The following is a 23,332-nucleotide window of genomic DNA, read 5'->3' as shown; positions in this document are numbered from 1 at the left end:
AGTTCCCTACCCATGTCAATAACTAAAACTTGGACTATTGATTTTTTAAACTGAATATGCTTTTCACAACTTATGGTACTTGTTTACATTTTACATTACATTCACGACAGTCCATTGCACTTCCCTCCATTTATCTGAGGTACATCTAAGAAACTGATCACCATGGCACCAAGGACTGGACCATACCTGTGGTATAGGGTGCACTCACCACCGGAGCACCTTCTTCTGTGAGAATGCGGCATTGCAGGGACTCTTCTTCTAGTGCCCCTTTGTCCTGGTTCCGCAACAGTCAGCACTGCCCAGCCCTCCAGCCAGGTCAGCTCTCAGCCCAGACCCCTTCTGGGGTTCACAGAAAACAAACTGAACCGCAACTCAAAATAGCCATCTGGGTGATAGAGTCCATAATGTGTACCCTAGTCCTTCATAGAGACCGCTGGCCAGCATTATCAAGATTAGGCCCTGGATCAGGTCAGGTTACATGGCTTAGGGCAAGAGCCTTTCTTCTGTGTCCTGGCTTCACCCACAACTGGCCCCTAGTAGAAGCAGCCAGCCCTTTTTATCTGGCCAGCTGGACTCTGATTGGCCTCCCTTGCAGGTGCCAGATGACCATCTCTCTCTGGTTCTGCCTCCATCTGATCATGGGAGCATCTCTAGGCATCCCCTGGAGGTCTGAACTTGCTGGTCTCTTCCCTTCCACAAGACCTATCAAATCCTTGAGTAGCTCGGTGAAGCGGGAGGTACAGGCAATGCTGGAACTCAACACTATCCAGTTCTGCATGGATTTCTGGAGGTTATATATTGTATCCCAGTTTGACACTTCCCCCTTGCTGTGGCTAGATTAGTTTCTGGATCATCTAGAAAAGGCCAAGTATATCACAGCCCTAGACTTGACAAAAGGGCACTGGCAAATACCCCTTATGCGAGACTTGAGGGAAAAACAGCATTTGCCACTCCCCTTGGGCTCTTTCAGTTCACCACCATGCCTTTTGGCTTGCACAGAGCCACAGCCCGCTTCCAGCACCTCCTGGACCACATGCTTTGCCATCATTGCCAGTTTGCAGTGGCATCTATGATCCCTCAATGATGTGGTTATTTTCAGCACAGGCTGGCGGTTGCACTTGGGCCACATGTTGTCTGTACTCCAGTTGATACAGAGAACCTGCTATCCGTTTGAACTATGAAAATGCTACATGGTTTGGACAGTTGGTAGGCCACCCTCAGTTACTGTAACCCCAGCAGTCTCCTTGGATTCTCTTTTTCTTGTCTGACTTCAAGAAATTTTTCCATTCCTGAAGTTGAGCACATCGAAACCTGCTCCCCAGCAAGAGCATCTGCTATACCCATAGCCTGCCAATCTCTCCTTGGTGACTGGGATTCCTGCATAACCAGTTGTCTGTGGATGTCCCTTCCCTAGTTTCTCTTTTTCTGCCTCCCCATTTCCAGTATTCTCCCCCACATTACCAGTGCTCATATCCCCATCTGTATTGTCCAGGTTCTCGAAGGTTCCCATTTCCTCACCCTTCCCAATCCTGTATCAGTAAAGGACAAGGTCCTTCCCCCTACAAGTAGAGAGGCTCTGCCATTCAAAGTGCGGCTTTCATCAGTCATTGCAGTGCTGCTTGGAATCCTTTGACTACCCCGAGCTCAGGAAATGAGGAAGCACCACAAGATCCACCAATCTGTACACAGTAACTTCTGCATCAGTTTCCAAATAGACAGACTCTTCCACCATCACAAGCAGAGAACTCACTGGAAGAGACATCTTGGCAGGAACAGGAAGTGAGAACTTTCTCTTTCACATACTGCCATTGTGTTTGGGTTCCTAACGCCACAGGGGAATGTTTAAATCCCCCAGGAACATGTATTTTCACTGAAATCTAAAGAAACATCATGAAAACAAACCAGATCCTGATCCAAACCATCCCGATGTGTAGAAAGAATAGTAAATATGGCAGGCAACCAGCTTGGCTTAACAGTGAAATCCTTGCTGATCTTAAATACAAAAAAGAAGCTTACGAGAAGTAGAAGATTGGACAAATGACCAGGGATGAGTATAAAAATATTGATTGGGCATGCAGGAATGAAATCAGGAAGGCCAAATCACACCTGGAGTTGCAGCTAGCAAGAGATGTTAAGAGTAACAAGAAGGGTTTCTTCAGGTATGTTAGCAACACGAAGAAAGTCAAGGAAAATGTGGGCCCCTTACTGAATGAGGGAGGCAACCTAGGGACAGAGGATGTGGAAAAAGCTAAATGTACTCAATGCTTTTTTTGCCTCTGTCTTCACGAACAAGGTCAGCTCCCAGACTACTGCACGGGGCAGCACAGTATGGGGAGGAGGTGACCAGCCCTCTGTGGAGAAAGAAGTGTTTGGGACTATTTAGAAAAGCTGGAGAAGCACAAGTCCATGGGGCTGGATGCGTTGCATCCGAGAGTGCTAAAGGAGTTGGCGGATGTGATTGCAGAGCCATTGGCCATTATCTTTGAAAACTCATGGCGATCGGGGGAAGTCCCGGACGACTGGAAAAAGGCTAATGTAGTGCCCAACGTTAAAAAAGGGAAGGAGGAGGATCCTGGGAACTACAGGCCAGTCAGCCTCACCTCAGTCCCTGGAAAAATCATGGAGCAGGTCCTCAAGGAATCAATTCTGAAGCACTTAGAGGAGAGGAAAGTGATCAGGAACCGTCAGCATGGATTCACCAAGGGCAAGTCTTGCCTTACTAATCTAATTGCCTTCTATGATGAAATAACTGGTTCTGTGGATGAAGGGAAAGCAGTGGACATGTTATTCCTTGACTTTAGCAAATCTTTTGACACTGTCTCCCACAGTATTCTTGCCAGCAAGTTAAAGAAATATGGGCCGGATGAATGGACTATAAGGTGGATAGAAAGCTGGCTAGATTGTCGGGCTCAAGGGGTAGTGATCAATGGCTTCATGTCTAGTTGGCAGCCGGTATCAAGTGGAGTGCCCCAAGGGTCGGTCCTCACACCGTTTTGTTCAATATCTTCATAAATGATCTGGAGGATGGTGTGGATTGCACCTTCAGAAAATTTGCAGATGACACTAAACTGAGAGGAGAGGTAGATACGCTGGAGGGTAGGGATAGGATACAGAGGGACCTAGACAAATTGAAGGATTGGGCCAAAAGAAATCTGATGAGGTTCAACAAGGACAAATGCAGAGTCCTGCACTTAGGACAGAAGAATCCCATGCACTGCTACAGACTAGGGACCGAATGGCTAGGCAGCAGTTCTGCGGAAAAGGACCTAGGGGTTACAGTGGATGAGAAGCTGGATATGAGTCAACAGTGTGCCCTTGTTGCCAAGAAGGCCAATGGCATTTTGGAATGTATAAGTAGGGGCATTGCCAGCATATCGAGGGACGTGATCGTTCCCCTCTATTCGACATTGGTGAGGTCTCATCTGGAGTACTGTGTCCAGTTTTGGGCCCCACACTACAAGAAGGATGTGGATAAATTGGAAAGAGTCCAGCGGAGGGCAACCAAAATGATTAGGGGACTGGAACACATGACTTGTGAGGAGAGGCTGAGGGAACTGGGATTGTTTAGTCTGCGGAAGAGAAGAATGAGGGGGGATATGATAGCTGCTTTCAACTACCTGAAAGGGGGTTCCAAAGAGGATGGCTCTAGACTGTTCTCAGTGGTAGCAGATGACAGAACAAAGAGTAATGGTCTCAAGTTGCATTGGGGGAGATTTAGGTTGGATATTAGGAAAAACTTTTTCACTAGGAGGGTGGTGAAACACTGGAATGCATTACCTACGGAGGTGGTGGAATCTCCTTCCTTAGAAGTTTTTAAGGTCAGGCTTGACAAAGCCCTGGCTGGGATGATTTAGTTGGGGATTGTTCCTGCTTTGAACAGGGGGTTGGACTAGATGACCTCCTGAGGTCCCTTCCAACCCTGATGATCTATGATTCTATGAAAACATTTGTTCTTGTATTAAATTTTGAGGACCCCTACATTTTGGCCCTATACGTCATAGAATCACTTCCTCACTTCTTTACACTGTCCTTTAATGCTATATAAAACTGAGCTCCCAAGACAAGATATTCAGGGATTTACTATAATCAGGGATTTCTGAAGGATTTACAAGTGACCCTATATTTACTTCTGAACACTGGTTTGTCAGAGTTACCAAGGGGAACATCTCAGTAGTGATCTATTAAACCCACTTACTCTGGATTCTAAATCAGAAGCAAATGTTGTAACAACCTTCTGGTAGCCAGCGTACATCCGTTCACCTAAGGCAGGATAAATAGCGAGGAGGAGGAGGAGGGGGGAAATGGGAGAGGAAGGTATCTTTGAGACCATTCTTTCACAGAGTCATAGGTTTGGAGGTCAGAAGAAGTCATTATGATCATCTTGTCTGACCTCTTTCACAAGCCACAGAACCTCACCCAGTAATTTCTGCATTAAGCCTACAATTGTCAGCTCTCCTGTTGCCAAGAAAAAGAAAAGTGGCAATTTCAAAAAGTATGCAAACTACATTAATCAGAGGGAAGACACACTAAAGAATCTGAAGCAAAGATATTGAAGGGGAAAAACAGAATGAAGGAAGCACAAAACATGGACACAACTTGAAGTAACTCACTTTTATTGTAAATCTGTTGCAAGAGTTTATATGCTAATTATACACATAATTAATGTGCATACTTTTTCAATGTACTGTGTGCTGGGTAACAGATAGTTATCTGAAGTTTTCTTATTTTCAATCTCAGCTAAAGCAAAAGAAGGTATTGCTGTGTGTGATGTGTAAAGGATTTTAGTTCAGCTTCTTAAAATATGCACCCATGAGACTGCAAGTTTGCAAAATTCCTTTCACGTTTTATGTTGGCATTATCAGAAACAATGTACCATATTGTTAGTTGGTTATAGGAGAATCTTATTTTAGAGTAAGCTGAAAGTAATGAAGTGTATAGATCCTAAAAGCTGTAGCTAACAGGCTCTTTAGGAAATCAGCACAGGGTACCATGCCTCACCTTTCCATAACCCAATAGCTGCCAATCCTCATCTCTTTAGAGAGACAGAGAGAAACTGCATGTCAGAACCTTGTTCATTATTTCCCTACCCACTTTCAGAAATCAGAAGCCTCCCCTGTTGCTATGACATATCATTGTTCTGCTGACGTTTTATCATATCTGTGTGGGCAGTGTTTGTTTTCCCGGTGTTCCTGCTGCTTAAATGAAGGTTAGACTAGATGTGGACTAGAACAATGTCCTTGGCATTTTGAGAAATCTTTAGACAATGATTTCCATTTACTGTGTGAACAGCATTTTGTGATCACATGATTGGATTCCACAACACCTACACTAACTGTAAAATGAAGCCACAAAAATTTTATATTGTTGGCCTAGCATATCACAGGAAAACCACACTGCAGCTGAGGTATACGCAACTCAGCTCCAGTTTTCTAAGGGCTCATTTATATACAAAACAGAGTGAAATAGGACTTTTCTAATCTAAAAAAAGAGTGTCCATACAAAGGTTTTGCACCAGTTTCACTATACTGATTTTGTTAAACTGGGATTCAAACTGTGTGTAGATCAACCCTTAGGCTCCTACTTCCCAACAAAGTAACATGCCGTTGCCAGTACACAACTCTCTATCATCATCTTTAATGGATTAAAGGGACTGTTTATTTAAAAAAAAAACACTAATGAATATTACATATCATTTTACAGGAAAATCCTATATATTTTAATAGAAATCAAATCAACAGTTGTATAAATAAAAAAGGGGCTCTATAAAAGTGATTCTTTAAACCTAGGAATGTATCATATACTACTAGACCATGCTCTCTCCCCTCTCTGAACGGACTATAATGAATCCCACCTCTTCACAGTGACAGTGGGAGCCAGCCAAGAGCCATCTCCCTCCAGTGGGAGCCAGGAGCTTTTCCACTGAGTCCCACAGCTCCATTCAGATTCCTCTGCACTTTGGGGTTTCCCCTGTACCGATAGACCAGAACACACTGCACTTCTCACAAGAGCATTCTTCACTCTGGGACATAAATACGAGTTTAAGCCCGTTTGCAGGGGAGATTATCAGGACCCACTGAAAGAGTTATCAGGTCCCAGCATTGTCAGGTGAACACTGCAATTCTTGCCCTAAAGGGAGCAGTCATTTTAATTCCTCTGGTCCTGGGTTGAATGGGGACTCAGGATGTGGCAGCATTGACCATTTTTATTTGCCCCAGTTATTACCAACTTGTTTTTAAATATTCATGCTAACATTACAGCCTGACAATTGCAAGTATTCCTCTACAAAACTAATACAACTCAAATATTCATCCTCTGTCATATATAGCCAGGCTACTTTTGAGTCAGCTGATGTTGTGGGATTGCTATTGAAGTTAAAATTGGCTATGCAGAGATCATGTAATTATTCCTGTAGCAACATTTGAATGTATATAAAAAAGATTTGATGCAGGTCACTAGTCTCCAAATGCCCACCTTTGTTCAGTAGGGAGTACTGTACGGTATGTTTGATTTAGTACCTATAGCTCTGAAAGAAGAAACCCAGTCACCCTCTCTAATGTTTTTCTAAGATGTTCATCACCACATGAGCTACGCTGCTCATTGCTTTGGAAAAGTTGGCTCCAAATAGTGCCTGCTTATTTTACTTACTAGAAGTAATTTTCTGTGAAGAGACAGTATTTCATGGGAAAATCTGATCAAGTGGTATTGTTAAATCTGAAGAAAGGTATAATAAAAATGAATGTTTTCATGATGTCTTACAAATAGTTTAATAATTTTACATTTATGTGATGCTGTTTGTAATGATTGCATGAGTAGTCAGTTCTATAATATTAAATATGCATTTACCCTCTCCAGCTAGCCCAGAAACAAAAATGATATATTAGCACTTTAGCAAGTGAAAATAATTTTCAGTTTCATTAATTTGTTTTATTTTTTTTATGCATTCGGTAATTTCAATATGTCACAGTGAAAGATGCTATTGACCAGCTTTTAAAAAATATAAAGTGAATGTATCTTAACAAATTTGATTCATTGTTGCTAGGCTTAAATTTTCAGTCTTATTTCAGCTTTTATATTATTGTTAACATGAAGCCAACTATTTAACAGTGCATACTAGTTATGGACACATCCAAGCTCCTAGAGTATGTCTGCCTCAGGCATCCTGCTGTCAGCACAAGTGTTGTGTCCGGCTGTGCTCCCAGCACAAGTACACAGGAATATATATGAACAGAGGGTTAAGAGGGTATGGAAGCAGCTGAGATTGGAAACCAGAGGTTTCCTGTTTTGCCATTTTGATTGTGTGCTACATATTATTTCATTTGGCAATCCATGAAATAAGAGTGTGATTTTTTTTAAGTCACACCCAAAGGTATTGACTCTTTTTAAGATGTCTATAAATCTCAGCACATTTTACTGTCCATGTCCCACTGATAAATATAAAACAGCCAAAAGAAACAGGCATTCCTGTTTCATCCCCTGCTTGTTGGCCTTTGTCCATTAATAAACCATCTTTATTAACTGCCCGGCTGCTGAGCTCAAGTACTACTGATAGGTTTAAAAAGTTCACATAAGCCTGTGTCTCTGCTGCTCATCCCCTGGCACTGAAGAGTCACTTTTGGAGTGAGCAACAAAACATGCTGTTCCCACAAGAGTTAATTTAGCGTGGCTGGAGACATGCAGATCAGCAGCCAGGGGACTAAGAAAGATGAAAAGAGAAACATTTCCACAAAATGGAAACAATCTGATTTTTAAAATTTGAATGGGGAGGAAAGACCAGAAAGAAAACAAAGAATAAAAGAACCTGATACATTAATGCAGCCTCATTCTAGAAAAATTCCTGGGAAACTGAGATTAAAAGAGGTGTAACAGAGTGGTCTGTCCCTTTAAAGGCTGTGGGGCAGGGTACTAGGGTGACCAGATGTCCCGATTTTATACTGACAGTCCCAATATTTGGGCCTTTGTCTTATATAAGTGGCTATTATCCCCCAGCCCGTCCCAATTTTTCAAACTTGCTATCTGGCCACGTTACAGGGAGCAGTCAGCCCTGTTCCGAAGAGAAGCCCAGCAGGCAGAATCAGCCAATCCAGCAAGACAGCATTTTGTGATTAGATCGGATTCCTGGTTGGAGGCTATAAATGAGGGCTCCAGGCCATGAAAGAGCCTGAGACCAAGAAACAGCTGCGATTACACTCTCCTATGGGCTGCAGCTGATTTTTGTACAGTACAGCCACTTTCTAACCATGTCCACTGGATGTGGGGGTGCACTGTATTACAACTGGTCTGGAACAAAAAGTAAAAAATGTAGTAATTAGGGCTATCAATTACTTGCAGTTAACTCATGCAATTAACTCAAACAATTGTGATTAAAAAATTAATAGCGATTAATCGCAATTTTAATCACACGGTTAAACAATAGAATACCAATTCTATATAAGAAAAAGGCCCAAATTGAAATGTATTAAATATTTGATGTTTTTCCTACCTTTTCAAATATATTGATTTAAAATACAAAGTTTACAGCACTCACTTTATATTATATTACAAATATTTGCACTGTAAAAAATGATAAAAGAAATAGTATTTTTTAATTCACCTCATACAAATATTGTAGTACGATCTCTTTATCGTGAAAGTGCAACTTACGAATGGAGATTTTTTTTTTTTTTTTTGGTTACATAACTGCATTCAAAAACAAAATAATGTAAAACTTTAGAACCTACAAGTCCCCTCAGTCCTACTTCTTGTTCTGCCAGTCGCTAAGAAAAACAAGTTTGTTTACATTTATGGGAGATAATGTTGCCCGCTTCTTATTTACAATGTCACCTGAAAGTGAGAACTGGTGTTCGCATGACACTTTTGTAATCAAAAATAAATATAAAGTGAGCACTGTACACTTTGTATTCTGCATTGTAATTGATATCAATATATTTTAAAATGTAGAAAACAATCCAAAATATTTAAATGAATGCTATTCTATTATTGTTTAACAGTGTGATTATTTTTTAATCTTGCAATTAATTTTTTCAATCATGCAATTAGTCGAGGATTAATTTTTTTAATCACTTGGCAGCCCTAGTAGTAACATATGTTTCATTGAACATAATGTTTTACTGGACAAAGTTAATTTATTCCAATTTGTATATCTATTTTAAAAAACAACAAAAATGAACAAGTATACCTACTAGAGATGTATAGTACCAGGATCTCGATACCCACTGAGGCAGACCAAACTAAGGCTAAAAACCCCTCAAACCATGAAAAACTGTGCGACAAACTCACAAGATAACATTAGTGGGGCAGGAGATCAATTAAGCACTTCAAAAGCTGATTTTTGAAAAAAAAAATTACATTTATGTGACCTGCTTTTTCACACTATGTATGGCATTCGGTCAATGAGTCTATTGTAGTATCCCAGAACATAGTGCTAACTAGCAAAAGGATGCCCCAACCCGCACCCAAGTTATGGTGGGTCAAAGATTTGACTTGTTCTGCATTGGCAGTGGTTCTAGTCTAGCTGCTAGTGGGTATTTCTTGTTGGTCTCCACCCAAGTTATTTTGTGTAGTCATTGAGCAAATCTCTAATGCATTTGTACAGTTGTATTTAAATTTGTGTCTGTTTTTAATTTTCTCCAACATTATGCAATCTTTTTGCCACAGCAGTAATTAGGGCAGCTCCCTTTCCACTTCCATCTTCAGACAGCATGAAAGTCACATCACACTGAGGTGCCATTTCTTTCACTGTTTCCCGTAAAATCCTAGAAAAACTAAAAGTAAAACAAAAATATTTTACAATGTGTAAATGGAGTCATCATTTCTACTTGTTTATAAATTATTTAAATCACCACTTATTTAATTTTGTGTATTCTGAAATTTTTTAGTTTGCTGATTTTATGCTAATGATTATCATATACAACCACCATAATGTACCCCCAGGTATAAGGGATCCTGAGTGTATCCATGTTGTTCGATCCTTTCTTCACTAACCCAAACTAAAACAGTTTGTTTCACCTATAGGAAGCAAGGGACCAAACAAACAAGACAGCACACCAGTCAACATCTTCCACTGGTTCTCCCCCGTCCCTTCAGTATGTTCTGCCTCCTACAAGAGGAAACAGAAACAAGTTCTTCCATCCTGTGAGATGGTGAGAGAAAAGGACCCATTTCCTCAGAGGGGACCATATGTCACTTAATGATGGTCTTGCTCTAGCATGCAGCAACAGGCAATACTGGGTTCCAGATTCCTTTCATATAAAGAAGCATTGACGCCTTCTGTGGAGCTACTAGTCTAGCCAGCTCTTTGCCATTTCATTCATTGTACTTTATGGGAATTTCACTTTGCCTGTTCCAAGTGGTGCAATGGTGAACATGGAGGTTTAGATGTTCTTAGACCAGTTCACAGAAAAGGGGTTAGGGTTTTTTTGTTTGTTTGTTTTAAAGAAGTGGGGCTTTTTAGGTGCCAAAGGGTTCTGATGATGAAGTCCCATCAGGAGCTAATGCAGGAATTTGTACTGCAGGTGACTCAGAAGAGAAAAGAAGGGAAGAAGAGATGCCAAAAGAAAGTAGTTAAATCTATGGAAACATTTCCACAGCCTAAGTTGGTCAGTTGGGAGATGGCAGCTATAAATTCCTCTCTATAAATAGTGTGAAAAAAGTTAATGTAATCTGGAAACATTTTAACAGCAAACAAAAAAAGTGGCACTTCCCCATCTTGGTCACAGTTTTCATTTTCAGTTTTCTTATCTTTCCTACCATCATGAAGCGAAGTTAGCAGAAAAGCCTCACATTTTAGAAACTATTGAAGATGATAGGCAGTCTCCCTTCTGCAAGGTCGGTCTTCTGATGCGGCTAGTTTGGCAGCAAATTCTACACCTTCCTCTACCATGGTTAGACCTCATTCACGGAACATGGATGTAACCTCAGCAACTAGCGTAATCTTCCATTTCAGCAAGGCCACTTTTTTGGAAAAAATTAGGCCTACGCCATCACCAAAAAGCATAAAGATCCAAAATGCCAAAAGTTAATTTAGAACTATTAGAAACTTCATCCATTGCAGGTTTCCAGCATGAAGATTTCCTTTTGACTGAGATTTCGGGGGGAGGTTCTCCTCATAACTGGAATTTTAATACATTTTAAGCATCCAAAAGGCCATAAAAAAAGGAAATGTTAAGGATAATATATGTGCTAAATGAACCAGAGAGGTATACAGTCTTTGACAGATGTAGCTGTTGGCTTGGCACAAGAATAGAGTTGACTTACTATAAATTAATCAGCTGATGAATATGCCTTTATATTGTATTATTATTTAACATTAATATTGTATTCTCTCCTCGGGGCCAACCAGGTCAGCACCCATTGTATCTAGGCATTTATACTGTATAAAAGAGTTTAGGTAGTTTCTAAATGTATTTAACTAAAAAGAGAAACCTTCATTTCTTGCTTGCTGTGGAAGCTAAAAGACTGGAAACTAGCTCTTCTGTTAAACTCAAAATCAATCATTACAACCTCAGCAGCAAGTTTCCCGTTCTTCAAATCAGGCTGCTTTGAACTAATACAGTACAAGAAGGCACTGCTTTGAGCCTCTCTGTTGGCAATTTTCAACCCTTAGTCTGAATTAATAAGTCAACTGCAGGAATACGCATTCATTTCTTGAGGATAACCTTTCAGTTTCTATAATCTAAACAGACTGTTGAATACAGTTTTGTTTGTTTTCTTAAGGGACTCTTAAGTCAACATTAAAGCAAAGTAGGAACAAAGTACTCACTGCGGGTGTAGTTTGTATAAAGTTCCATCCACTCCAACAGTGATTTTCAAGTGCTCTAGATTTCTGTTTTCTCTCTTCTTCTCTACTATAGCAGCCAGTCCTGCTCCACATAGTTGGGCTGCTCTCTTTGAAACAGCACCACACACCTCCTTTACGATAATGCTGTCATCACAAGTGCTGTCCAATCCAAGCTGCTGCAGAATTCTTCTAACCTGAAGAAGGGCTAGCCGGTCACTGTGTTCATACAAAACACAACAGCAACTTTTGGTTAGAAGATACTGTGTGTACTTTTGGATTTTTAATCTTACAAATGAAACCGAATTGTTAGAGATTAGCTCTGGAGAAAAGCCCAAACACCCTCAACTGGGAGGGAGGATCTGATTGGAATTCAAATCCAAATCTTGCATCTTGAGCTCTTCTGTAATTGCTATGAAAACCACTTAAGAGGAATGAGGTAGTTTTTCAATGGCACAAATATCTGTTGGGCACCTCTCATTGAAAATCAGTAGGAATTAGGCACCTCACTGCCATTCCTGCCTTTGAAAATCTCCCACCAATGGGTCACAAATCAGCCACCCTATTTTTTTTTTAGCATCTTTTCCTTCAGGATCAAAAAGTGATTTTACTCTGAAGATCATGGACAAGCACCCACACACATTCATACACATGTACATTCAGAGTACAGTTCTTTTTTATAATCCATTATTAATATGCTTTTTGTAAAGGTAGTAACACTTGAGTGCCTCAGAAAACTCTGTGAATGAGATAAAGGCTGTGCATGGTGGTAGGATTTTTAAGATGACATGGTTGAGTAAGAACAGGGATAATCACTCCTAACAATTACAGAATAATTATGTGACTCCCCGCCCCCCCCCCCCGCACTGCGCTCCTATTTTTAACAGGCTTCCAGGAAGGGGAATACTCCATGTTTCTGTGAGGGAATCACAGAATCAGAAGACTGGAAGGGACCTGGAGAGATCATCTAGTTCAGTCCCTTGCACTCATGGCAGGACTAAGTATTATTTAGACCATCCCTAACAGGTGTTTGTCTAACCTGCTCTTAAAAGTCTCCAGTGATGAAGATTCTATAGCCTCCCTAGGCAATTTATTCCAGTGCTTAACCACCCTGACAGGAAATTTTTCCTATTGTCCAACCTAAACCTCCCTTGCTGCAATTTAAGCCCATTGCATCTTGTCCTGTCCTCAGAGGTTAAGAACAATGTACCACCTCCTCCTTGTAACAACCTTTTATGTACTTGAAAACTGTTATATCCCCTTTTAGTCTTCTCCTTTCCAGACTAAACAAACCCAATTTTTCAATCTTCCCTCGTAGGTCACGTTTTCTAGACCTTTAGTCATATTTGCTGCTGTCCTCTGGACTTTCTACAGTTTGTCCACATCTTTCCTGAAATGTGGCATCCAAAACTGGACACAATACTGCAGCCTAGGAGGACAGTGGAAGAATTGCTTCTCATATCTTGCTTACAGCACTCCTGCTAATACATCCCAGAATGATGTTTGCTGTTTTTTTGGGGTCAGGAAGCAACAGTTTTACACTGTTGATTCATATTTAGCTTGTGGTCTACTATGACCCCCCAGATCCCTTTCTGCAGTACTGCTTCCTGTGAAGTCATTTGCCATTTTGTATGCGTGCAACTGATTGTTCCTTCCTAAATGGAGTACTTTGCATTTGTCCTCATTGAATTTCATCCTACTGACTTCAGACCATTTCTCCAGATCATTTTGAATTTTAATCCTATCCTCCAAAGCACTTGCAACCCCTCTGAGCTTGGCATCATCCACAAACTTTGTAAGTGTACTCTCTATGCCATTATCTAAATCACTGATGAAGATATTGAACAGAACCAGACCCAGAACTGATCCCTGTGGGACCCCACTCAACATGCCTTTCTAGCTTGATTGTGAACCACTGATAACTACTCTCTGGGAATGGTTTTCCAACCAGTTGTTCACCCACCTTATAGTAGCTCCATGTAGGTTGCATGACCTTCTGATAAACAAACAAACTAGGAAAATATGAGACAGTATCAAAAGCCTTACTAAAGTCAAGATATACCACATCTGCTGCTTCCCCCCAATCCACAACACTTGTTACTCTGTCAAAAAAAAAAACTATTAGGTTGGTTTGACATGATTTGTTCTTGACAAATCCCTGCAGACTGTTACTTATCACCTTATCATCATCCAGGTGTTTATTTGCTCCATTATCTTTCCGGGTAGTGAAGTTAAGCTCACTGGTCCATAATTCCCTGGGTTGTCCTTATTTCCCTTTTTTATACATAGGCACTATATTTGCCCTTCACTATTGAATATTGCCCTGGAACATTGACTATTGGTTATAGAAGGGATCAGGGGCTAGGACTCTTGCAAAACGATGAGTCTCGATGTAAGCCTGGCTGGTCACTTAGATTATCTGAGGCACAGAGAGGTTATCTTTAAAATGGATATAATACGTACCCCACATGAGCCATATTGCTATGCCAGTGTAAGTTCCCAGGGTAGACCAGCCCTCGGACAAATTCCATTTAGTTCAATGGGAGCAGTGCCCAGGGAAAAACTTCAAGATTTGGGCCAGTATTTTGTCACTTCCTGACCTCAATAGCTCCTATTTGCACAGAAGTAATTGGCAATGAAACAAGACAGAAACCACCTCACTCTAATGAATTACTTTACCTTTCAATATGAGACAGGAATTTTGTTTCAAATATGCCTCTTGTCCTGAGCGATTCCGAAATCTGACCTCTGAACAGAAGTCCATGTTTGGTTAAGTCAATCAAAATTTGCCTCACTATTTCACCCAAATACATTCCACTGGTCATTTTTTCATACCTATTTTACAAAACATATATATAATTACAAATAAATAAAAGATGGCAAATTAATTCTGTTTAATACCATTTGTAGAACACACTATAACCAACCCTAAAAATATTAAAAACTCGGTTATTCCACTACCTAAACTCACTGCTGCTTGGCTGTAAAAAAAACCAACACATTATCTGTTACAATTACTTCAAATGCAAACACTAGTTACAATATTTCATGTTCTAAAGAAGATAAAGAAATTAGAAAGAAAACACAAAATATTAAATATAATGCATTGATTGAAGTTCCAGTTTTAGATTAACTCTAACATTTTACCCAGCTTCCCCCACCTTTAACTTTGGTGGCTGATATAAATTGGCACTTAGATCCAGATAAGTTCTCCCCTTGTAAAACCAAACTCAAACTCGTTTTTTGCAGGTTTTATTTTGAAGTTTGTTTTTAATACAAAACTTTTGCAATTAATCTTATCTGGAAAGTGTTCACAGTTGAGTATTTTATCCTAGCGTCAAGCCAAGTGGAACAGTAAAAGTGAAAGGATGACACAGACATGCTTATGTTTTACATATGTGTCTTAAAAGGTGTTCTGGTTTTGCAAATCACCTGTTTTGGCAACGTTGATGTGGGGACAGAGAAGCAGTTTTGTCTAGATCTAAAGAACACAGGCAATCTGCATGATTTATAGTTTGGCAAATGAATTACGGTACCAAAATCTCCTTGTAAAGTACTTGTTTAAAAAAGAAAAGGAAAAAAAAGGCAGTTCAGGGAAACTGCAGTAACCTAGTCATCATTTAAAAACAATAAAATCAGCTTTACCTCTGTTTCCCAGGATTTAATGAACCCTCATCCACTTCTTTATCATATTTTGTTCTGATACTATCAATGCACCCATTGTCACCAAATCCTCCCCATTCTGTGTTAATGCACATTTTCCCTTCAGTCCCTTCCACAATTTCAATATTCTTCATCTCTTCCACGTAGCACACGTTGCTACCTGTACCTGGGAGAAAGCAACAGGGCTTCAGTCACATCTAGTTAAAGAGTAACTGAAATGCGCAGAAGGAAATCATGGTGTCTACACTGTGAAATATTTAAATGTCACTTCTCCTGAACCAGATCCATATTACAAAGATATCCCAAGATCTTAATAGAAATCAGTGTCAACAAGTGGCCTTTCTGATCGTATCTTCTACATAATTGAAATACAAACATTCAGAACTGAGGTAGGTTTTCCGCAAAATATGCCATAGAAATTAACTGGAGATTTCCTATTACTGCAATGCCCTCATGGGAATCTCACTGGAGAAAAGGAGATGGGGTAGGAAAGCACAGAGTCAGGTGACTGAATACTACACAATTGATATTTGCATCACATTTGCAGGCCAAACAACTCATGCTACTGTAAAAGTTATTTGGCTCAACCATACTTAGTTTTATCCCATGTTCATGCATCTACATATCATATTTGCTTGTTTAGTGTTGCTACACGCTGGCCAGGCATCTTTATCTGCCTAACTACAATGAGCCCTGAGTCCTTTTGTTCAGAGGATACATCAGATTCGCAGCTCATCTCTGCATGTGAACAGATTCTCAAAAAGAACAGAACATCTGAATCTAAAATAGCAGAGCAGGAGAGCATCATTTTCAGTGCTTAATATGTGCCAGGGCTTTCCAGGGCTGAGCCCTGGCATCTCTGGGTTTGCCACGTCAGTTATGAAAGCAAATCAATTGCTTGAGCCCTGGCACCTCATTGCTTGAGCCATGGCACCTCTTTCGTTACAAATTAAGCACTGATCATCTTCCTACAATATTAGCCACAGTCTCCAAGGATTCCCCCATTATATTCTGCTTTAAACACTCTCCCCTGTCCTCACCACACATAAGGCTTACAGGCTGGCCACTAAGGGTATGTCTACACTGCCCATGTTATACCGCAGCGGCGGCAGATATGGGCAGTGTAGTCACGCTTTATCGCCGGGGGAGAGCTCTCTTGGCAATTAAAAAAAGAAAAACAAAAAACCACACCCAAAACGAGGGGTAGTAGCTTTATCACCAGGAGCACGGCTCCCGGCGATAAAGCACTGTCTACACTGCCACTTTCAGTGCTAAAACTTTAGTCATTCAGGGGTGTGAAAAAACACACCCCTGAGTGATGAAAGTTTTAGCGCTGAAAGTGGCAGTATAGACACAGCCTTAAATTGTAGCACTAGAGGAAGAGATGAAACTTCATCCAGAACATGTCACAGCCTTTCCCCCAGCTATATTCAGAGCCCCAGGATGGTGTATTGGAAACAATAAAAATTACAAGCTGTCACTTTAAATCCTGGTCCAGCTTGCAGGCTAGAGGCTTCGGAGGAAAGTATGTGATCAATCTACACCTCGCAGAGTCAGTTTCCAGAAAGCTAGAGTGAGGTAGGGTGAGCTATGCTGCTCTGTTTTAGCGATCAACCTATTTTGTTTTCCTTAGTTTGGGGTTTTTTCTGTGTTCTGAATTCTAAGAAATAAAGTAGTCTTATTTTAAAGCTTTCCAGCAGAAAACATTTAATGTTTATATCCAATTTATCTGTTTGAATATTGTGAAACATAACATGCTGTCAATCCAGTGACTGAAAATTAGTTATTCCCATTCTCCTACATACTAGTGCAGATCATTACCACCGAGCTATCAAGCTGGCACAGATTCTCCAGACATTAATAGTTCTTATGAAGTGAACCATTTATTTTATAGGTCTCAGTGGTAAGATTTTTTTCTATCACAAATCAACTGATCATTTAAATATTTTGCTTTCATTTTAAACAAGTAATTTGATTAGTATTTTACCTGCAATAAGGCCAATTTCACAATATGGATCCTCATAGCCACATGTCATCATTGTTCCAACAGTGTCATTTACCACTGCTACAATATCCAGGTCAAACTCCTGCAATGGAAATCATATTTAGAAAGAGGTACAGCTGCTTTAACAAACCAAATAGATAGCAACAGAATTTCTTACATTTCTGCGTTTTATGGCCTCTCTTAGCATATCAACAACATCCTCTCCTTCACAGTCTGTTGCCTTGAAACCTTTTGTCCACTCCACAAGCGCTCCCTGTAACAGAACAGCAACAAAAATGACAAATGGAGTTGGATGTGAATCCTGTGCACTGAATGGGGCAGCCTCCTGTGGACAAAATAGTATGTAAGCATGTAGTTAACAACTGTATCATTTGCACAAGGGGACTGAATTAAGGTTGCACAGGTAATCTACATTCTGGCATTTCCTAACATTTGAGTGCTTGACTTTTGCAAACTTAGTAATGTTCTTTTAATGTAGTTTTTTATGTATAATATGTTTTTGGCCCGTGTAAAACCAAACTTCCACTGTGCTTGAGACTCAACTGCTGTGTGGAAATGACTCCACTTGCAGAGGTGGATTTACCATGCAACAAACAGTGCAGTGGCATGGGGCCCCCAATGATGGGGGGCCCCCAATATGCAGGACAAATCTCATTTGACAACCTGCCCCCAAGTCCTGGCCAGCAGTGCAGCAGAGCTCAGGCAGGCAGACTGCTTGCCTTCCATGGCTGGTGGCCGCACGCCGCTCCAGGAAGTGGCCAGCTGCTGGCACATCTCTGTGTGCCCCTGGCAGGGGGGAGACAGCTCTGTGCGCTGCCCTTGCCACAGGCAGTGCACGGAGACCCGCTTCCCTCCTCCCCACAAGAGGCGCACAGACGTGCCAGCAGTGCAGCAGGGCTAAGATGGCTCCCTGCCCACGCTGCCTCCCTCCCTCCAGGGGCACGAAAAAATGAAAAATGCGGGGGGAGAAGAATGTTCTTTTTCTTGGCTGGGTCCCGAGGCGGAGGGCCCCAAAAATGAAGCTGTGCACAGGGCCCCACTAACTCTAAATCCACCACTGTCCATTTGGTTTGCTGTTGACAGCTTTACTCCATGGTTTATTCAGATTCTGAACCACAAACAGTGGTTCAATTTGTCAAGTTATGTTCCTAAATACTAGACATTACCAAGGTGTAGCTTGTTACCGAAACAACAGAGACACAGTTAGACTGGAAGAAGATAGCCTTACATATGCCATTATTATTTGACCACTAGTGGTTCCTCAAGATTCCCGCAGTGTGTGTTGTGGTTTCCCCAATAACAGGATCATCATCATGAGGGTCCAGAAGTTTCACCATCACCTAACAGATATGTTACTCTTCATGCTGGTCTAAATACCCTGTCTGCTATCCCTCATTTTATCAGACACAAGAGCCATTGGAGCAATCAACCAAGTAGCAGCAAAAGCTGAAATATTCTTTCTTTCTACTTCTTTGAGACGCATTCCCTTCCCACCTACTTCCTTGCAGGTAATCACCTGTTCCATCATTTGTGAGTGAACTATGAGAAGAATTATATTTACTGTAAATAATTAAGCAGTCAACTTAATGAGTTTTAAGAAATTTCCTTTGCAAAATTTCAGCTCATTTGATGATAATACTGCGGATTCTTATCTAGGTTACCAAGTGATTTGTTTTAACTCAAAGATAAATAATCTGATCCCACTGATGAAGTTTTGAAGTTATGCTAAAAATAGCTAGCTTTCCATTGGGCAACCAGTATTATACAGACTGCTCAATATGAATCAATGACAGTTTTTGAATGATGTTGAAATCATAGCTGTTAATTACACCAAGTTTTAAAAAAACAAGATGAATTTAAGATAGAAAATTCTTGTCATAGGAAGAGACAATACAAACCGGCCCAGAGTGTGCAAGCCCTGACTCAGATTTATAGCTCATAAATAATCTGTCATTTTGGCTGCATTCATTTTCTTCACTCACTAATTTGCTTCATATTTGAAAGGCAGAGTGATAAATAGTTCTCAATTATAACCAAGTCCTTAGGCTGAAGTTCCGATGTGTGTGGTTGGGGTTTTTGTTGTTGTTGCCTTTTCTTTTTCTTTTGGTACAACAGGTTTAAAATAAACCAAGCATTGAATCTCCTTTCAAATTTTTGCAGAGTCTAAGTGTCAGATCAGAGCACAAAGGGGGAGGAAGTATCATGAAAAGCTGCTTTGATGATCAATCAAAATTCAACCCTTTGCTGTGAATGACTAAGTTCAACACTGCCCACTGGTGCATCACAAAAAGGAATAAAGAAAGCGTGAAAGTAGACAGAAAAAAGGATATTTGCACTCAGTTGCACACTTCTGAAAACACTCTAAATCTGTAGCTGAAAAATTATAATTAGGAGAGTAATCTCCATTGGTATTATCGATCCGAAGGACAGCAAGAGATTTCTGACCCATTAAAAACATACAAGATCATTTAGTAGTTATCATGGCTTGTTCTTCTTGCTCTGTAAGTAGCCAACTGGCTGAATAAGCTGATATTCAGTATGAGTAAGGGTGGCAAAATCTGACAGTGTATATACTTAGAATATTTATGTGTGTTTATGGTGTTTTTTTCATCTCTATTTTATGTGAGGCAATTAATAAGTCTAAGGATCTGCCCTGAATCTTATTTAAAACCTTGTAAATCCTTGCTTGTAAAAAATATACATTTTTAAATGCTGGATTTAAAAGAAGGGTTTCTGCGTTAAATGTCTGAACGGAGACTAGTTAAAAAAAATCCATCAAAATGATCCAGCAATTTTCTAATAGGAATTAGACCTACTGTAGCTGTTCGACACGGTTTTGTGTTGCAGTCCTTACCTTATCAATGCTAGCTTGCCTGCAGGGGAAAGAGAACGTGAAGCCCAAAGGGAGACGTGCACCTTTAATTCCCATGTACTCCAAAAAATCTGCTATGCACTGGACAATGTGATCAAAGAGCTGGAAGAACAGAAGCAGTGTGTAAAAACCAGCACACATTTAATGGACAATAACATGGCAAAAATAATAACCGGTTTGGACGTTACCTCTTCCCCGGTTCCTTGCATAATTTCCAAAGGAATGGCAAAGATTTTATTGTACATTCTCACAGATTTTCTTCTCCCACTTCTAATTTTCACAAGCAGAACTCTGAAATTTGTTCCCCCAAGATCAAGTGCCAGGAATTTTCCTTTTTCTGTATCAGAGAAACAAATATTTTTTTCAGTGCTTCTCAACAGTTAGACATAGTACATCTGTCTACTCAGAACATGCAAGCTAAGGGAGCCATTACAGCACACCATAAATACTGGGTAAGAGCTGACCGGGAACTCAAATTCCCATCCTGCAGAAAATTCCCAAGTTTAAATGGTGTTCCGAAAGGGAATGGGAAATAAAATATCAAAATTTCTGTAGAATGGGAATTCCAAAAATTTGTTTAGAAAAAAAAATTATTTTTTTTTTGTTTCAACCTTTTAAAAACATTTCCAAGGCTTCCTGAGCTTCCGGGAGCCCCAGCAGCCTGCCCGGTTCAAGGAGCCTGGGAGCCAGGATTCTACAGGCTACCAGGCACCAAAGAGCTAGGAGAGCCTGGAAACCTGCCTGCAAGGCAGCCTGCCACAGAACCAGGGACTTTGTCAAGGCTGTCAAGTAGCCGGGAGCTTGGAAGCCCTGGTAGACTAAACTGCCACGGGGTCAGGAGCATTTCACGAGACATTTAAACTCTGACAAATTGGCAATTTCCAACACAAAAATGTTCCAGAGGAAAATGTCCAACCATCTCTACTATGTAACCTTAGATTTTTGGGTGCCTAGCAAAGACCCTTACCTGTTCCATCCGGCGTTCCACAAACATAAGTTGGTAACATTTTCACTGTGGCAGTTGCATGTGTTTCTTTCTTCAGTCCATATTCCAATTCTTCCCTCATTTTATTTTTCACTTCTATAAGATTCTCCTCAGAAAGTTCAAATGATGCTAGAATCTCATCAATTTGTTTGCGCTGAGATACCAGTCTGCATGCAACTGCAGTTACCATGGCTGCTCCCTTCCCACTGCCACTTTCAGAGAGAAGAAATCGGACATCGCAGTTTGGGACCAGTCTTCTCACAACCTTATGCAGGCGTTTAGGATATCTAGAAGAAAAATCATTGCCTTAGACCCTTGCAAAATATTGTGTGTGTAATATACATCTAGAATAAACACACAAAACTTCATAAGTACAAAAGCAGAATTAGCTAAATGCAACTTCAGAAATTAGGAGGGGGAATGGGTGTGCAACTCTTGTTTTCTGGTTATTGGCACTTTCAGTTGTTACTGTAGGTGAGAAGGAATTATTGGCAATATCCCCCATGAGCCAATCCATACAAATAGGCTATAACGAAATTACACCTTCAAGTCTTGCTATATTGGCGAGTTCAAGTGGGAAGATGATCCTGGGGGGAAGGGAGGCCCCTATATGACACACACTGGGGAGGGTGTAGAGATAGGCCTTAACCAGACCAGTTACAACTTGCCACCTTCTCCATTTTGTGGAAATGTAGGTGTAGATTCAGAGCCAAGCTTTGAATTCAAGCCCTTCTTTCCATAATGTGCGGACTCTGAACACACTAGAATTTGGGTACGCTTGATTTAGATTAGATTCTGGATCCAAACTTCTCAACTCAGGTACATCTCTAGTTAAGAGGGAACAGTGCTACAGCTAAGAAACCAAAGGTTCAAAATAAAGAAGTGAATTAGGATAGAAAATTAGTTTGAAAATTCCGTGTGATATATCATAAGAAAATGTATTTTGTTGATTGTTTGGTAGAGGAGCTGTTTTTATTTGTTTGTTTTACAAAAACTTTTCATCCTGATAGATTTCATGTTCAAGTATCGTCTCAGAAAAGTGAATGTACACAAGACATGTAGTAAATGTCTGTCCCCTCCCCTGATCTAATGCTCATAACCTTTGCTAAATAACACAGACAAAATAATACAGCAGCTAGGCAGCTTACTTACTGAGGGTGTGTTTTATACAGAGTTCCATCCATTCCAACAGTAGTTCTCAGTCGTACAAGTTTTTTATTTTCTCTAAGACGGGTCAGTATTGCTGCTAAGGCAGCAGCACAGAGATTTGCGGAGCGGAACGAAACGATGGTGCACACATGCTGAGCAGCAATGCAATCTTCTTCAGAAGGAGTCAGGCCCAGTTCCATCAGTATCTCTTTAGTGTTTTGGAGACCTTCTTTACGCCTAACACCAAACAAAGAAACATACATTAACCTATATTTAGAACAATTGTGTCCGGATGTGATTCTCAGAGAACAACACAGACTTAGGTCACAAGAGATGAGGCAATTTCCTGAGAGCACGGGTTCTATGGGCTTCATATATTACTAGTGGTCCGCAGATGATTTGCTTCCAATCTTCAGTGAGCTGGCTGATTACAGGTTGATATCTTCTCCCGTCCTTTTTTCATTTTCTTAAGGTTTCTTGCCATGAATCAGGTTGTCCAACCAAATAAAATTAGAAAGTCTCAGAAGGCCTGATGTAGCTCTAATGAAAGTCAATGAAAAGATTCCCATTAAGTTTAATCAGAGTTGGCTTGACCCTTGAATAAACAGGGGAGGGCAAGTTATGTTTAACAAACATTAAACAGGTTGCTCCTTTTCTGTATCACTTTCACCCTTGTCTGCATTCTCAGGTTTTAGATTACTATTAGAAGAAGAACTGGAGCACTGCATGCTAATATTCAAGACAAAATGCTCTGTTTTAAAGATAAATGTGCATTTGTTGCTTTTCCCTTAAAGAACACCATAAAGTCATGGTCTATTTTGTGGTTGGAATATGGCTGATGTTTAAAACCGAAACACCAAAAACAGAGTTTTCAAACACTACAGA

At 40.4% G+C, this 23,332-nt stretch overlaps 1 protein-coding gene across 1 annotated transcript in view; it reads right to left on the bottom strand.

The window, feature by feature from the left end:
* Positions 1-9,020: 9,020 nt before the first annotated feature.
* The window catches only part of HKDC1 (hexokinase domain containing 1), a 36,311-nt gene continuing 21,999 nt past the window's right edge, over positions 9,021-23,332 (bottom strand). The window contains exons 9-18 of the mRNA XM_084634838.1: positions 22,451-22,684; positions 21,281-21,585; positions 20,502-20,650; positions 20,296-20,415; positions 17,599-17,694; positions 17,424-17,523; positions 15,419-15,602; positions 14,453-14,608; positions 11,759-11,992; positions 9,021-9,761 (exon numbers count right to left, since the gene is read on the bottom strand). Of these exons, the coding sequence (XP_084490964.1) occupies positions 9,617-9,761; positions 11,759-11,992; positions 14,453-14,608; positions 15,419-15,602; positions 17,424-17,523; positions 17,599-17,694; positions 20,296-20,415; positions 20,502-20,650; positions 21,281-21,585; positions 22,451-22,684 (1,723 nt within the window). The 3' untranslated portion in view covers positions 9,021-9,616. The remainder of the gene's footprint in view (positions 9,762-11,758; positions 11,993-14,452; positions 14,609-15,418; positions 15,603-17,423; positions 17,524-17,598; positions 17,695-20,295; positions 20,416-20,501; positions 20,651-21,280; positions 21,586-22,450; positions 22,685-23,332) is intronic.

Source organism: Lepidochelys olivacea (assembly GCF_965140295.1).
Source record: "Lepidochelys olivacea isolate rLepOli2 genome assembly, chromosome: 7".
In the NCBI taxonomy this organism is placed as follows: Eukaryota; Metazoa; Chordata; order Testudines; family Cheloniidae; genus Lepidochelys; species Lepidochelys olivacea.
Note: the sequence above shows the minus strand (reverse complement) of the source record. Positions and strands in the feature narration are given on the sequence as shown.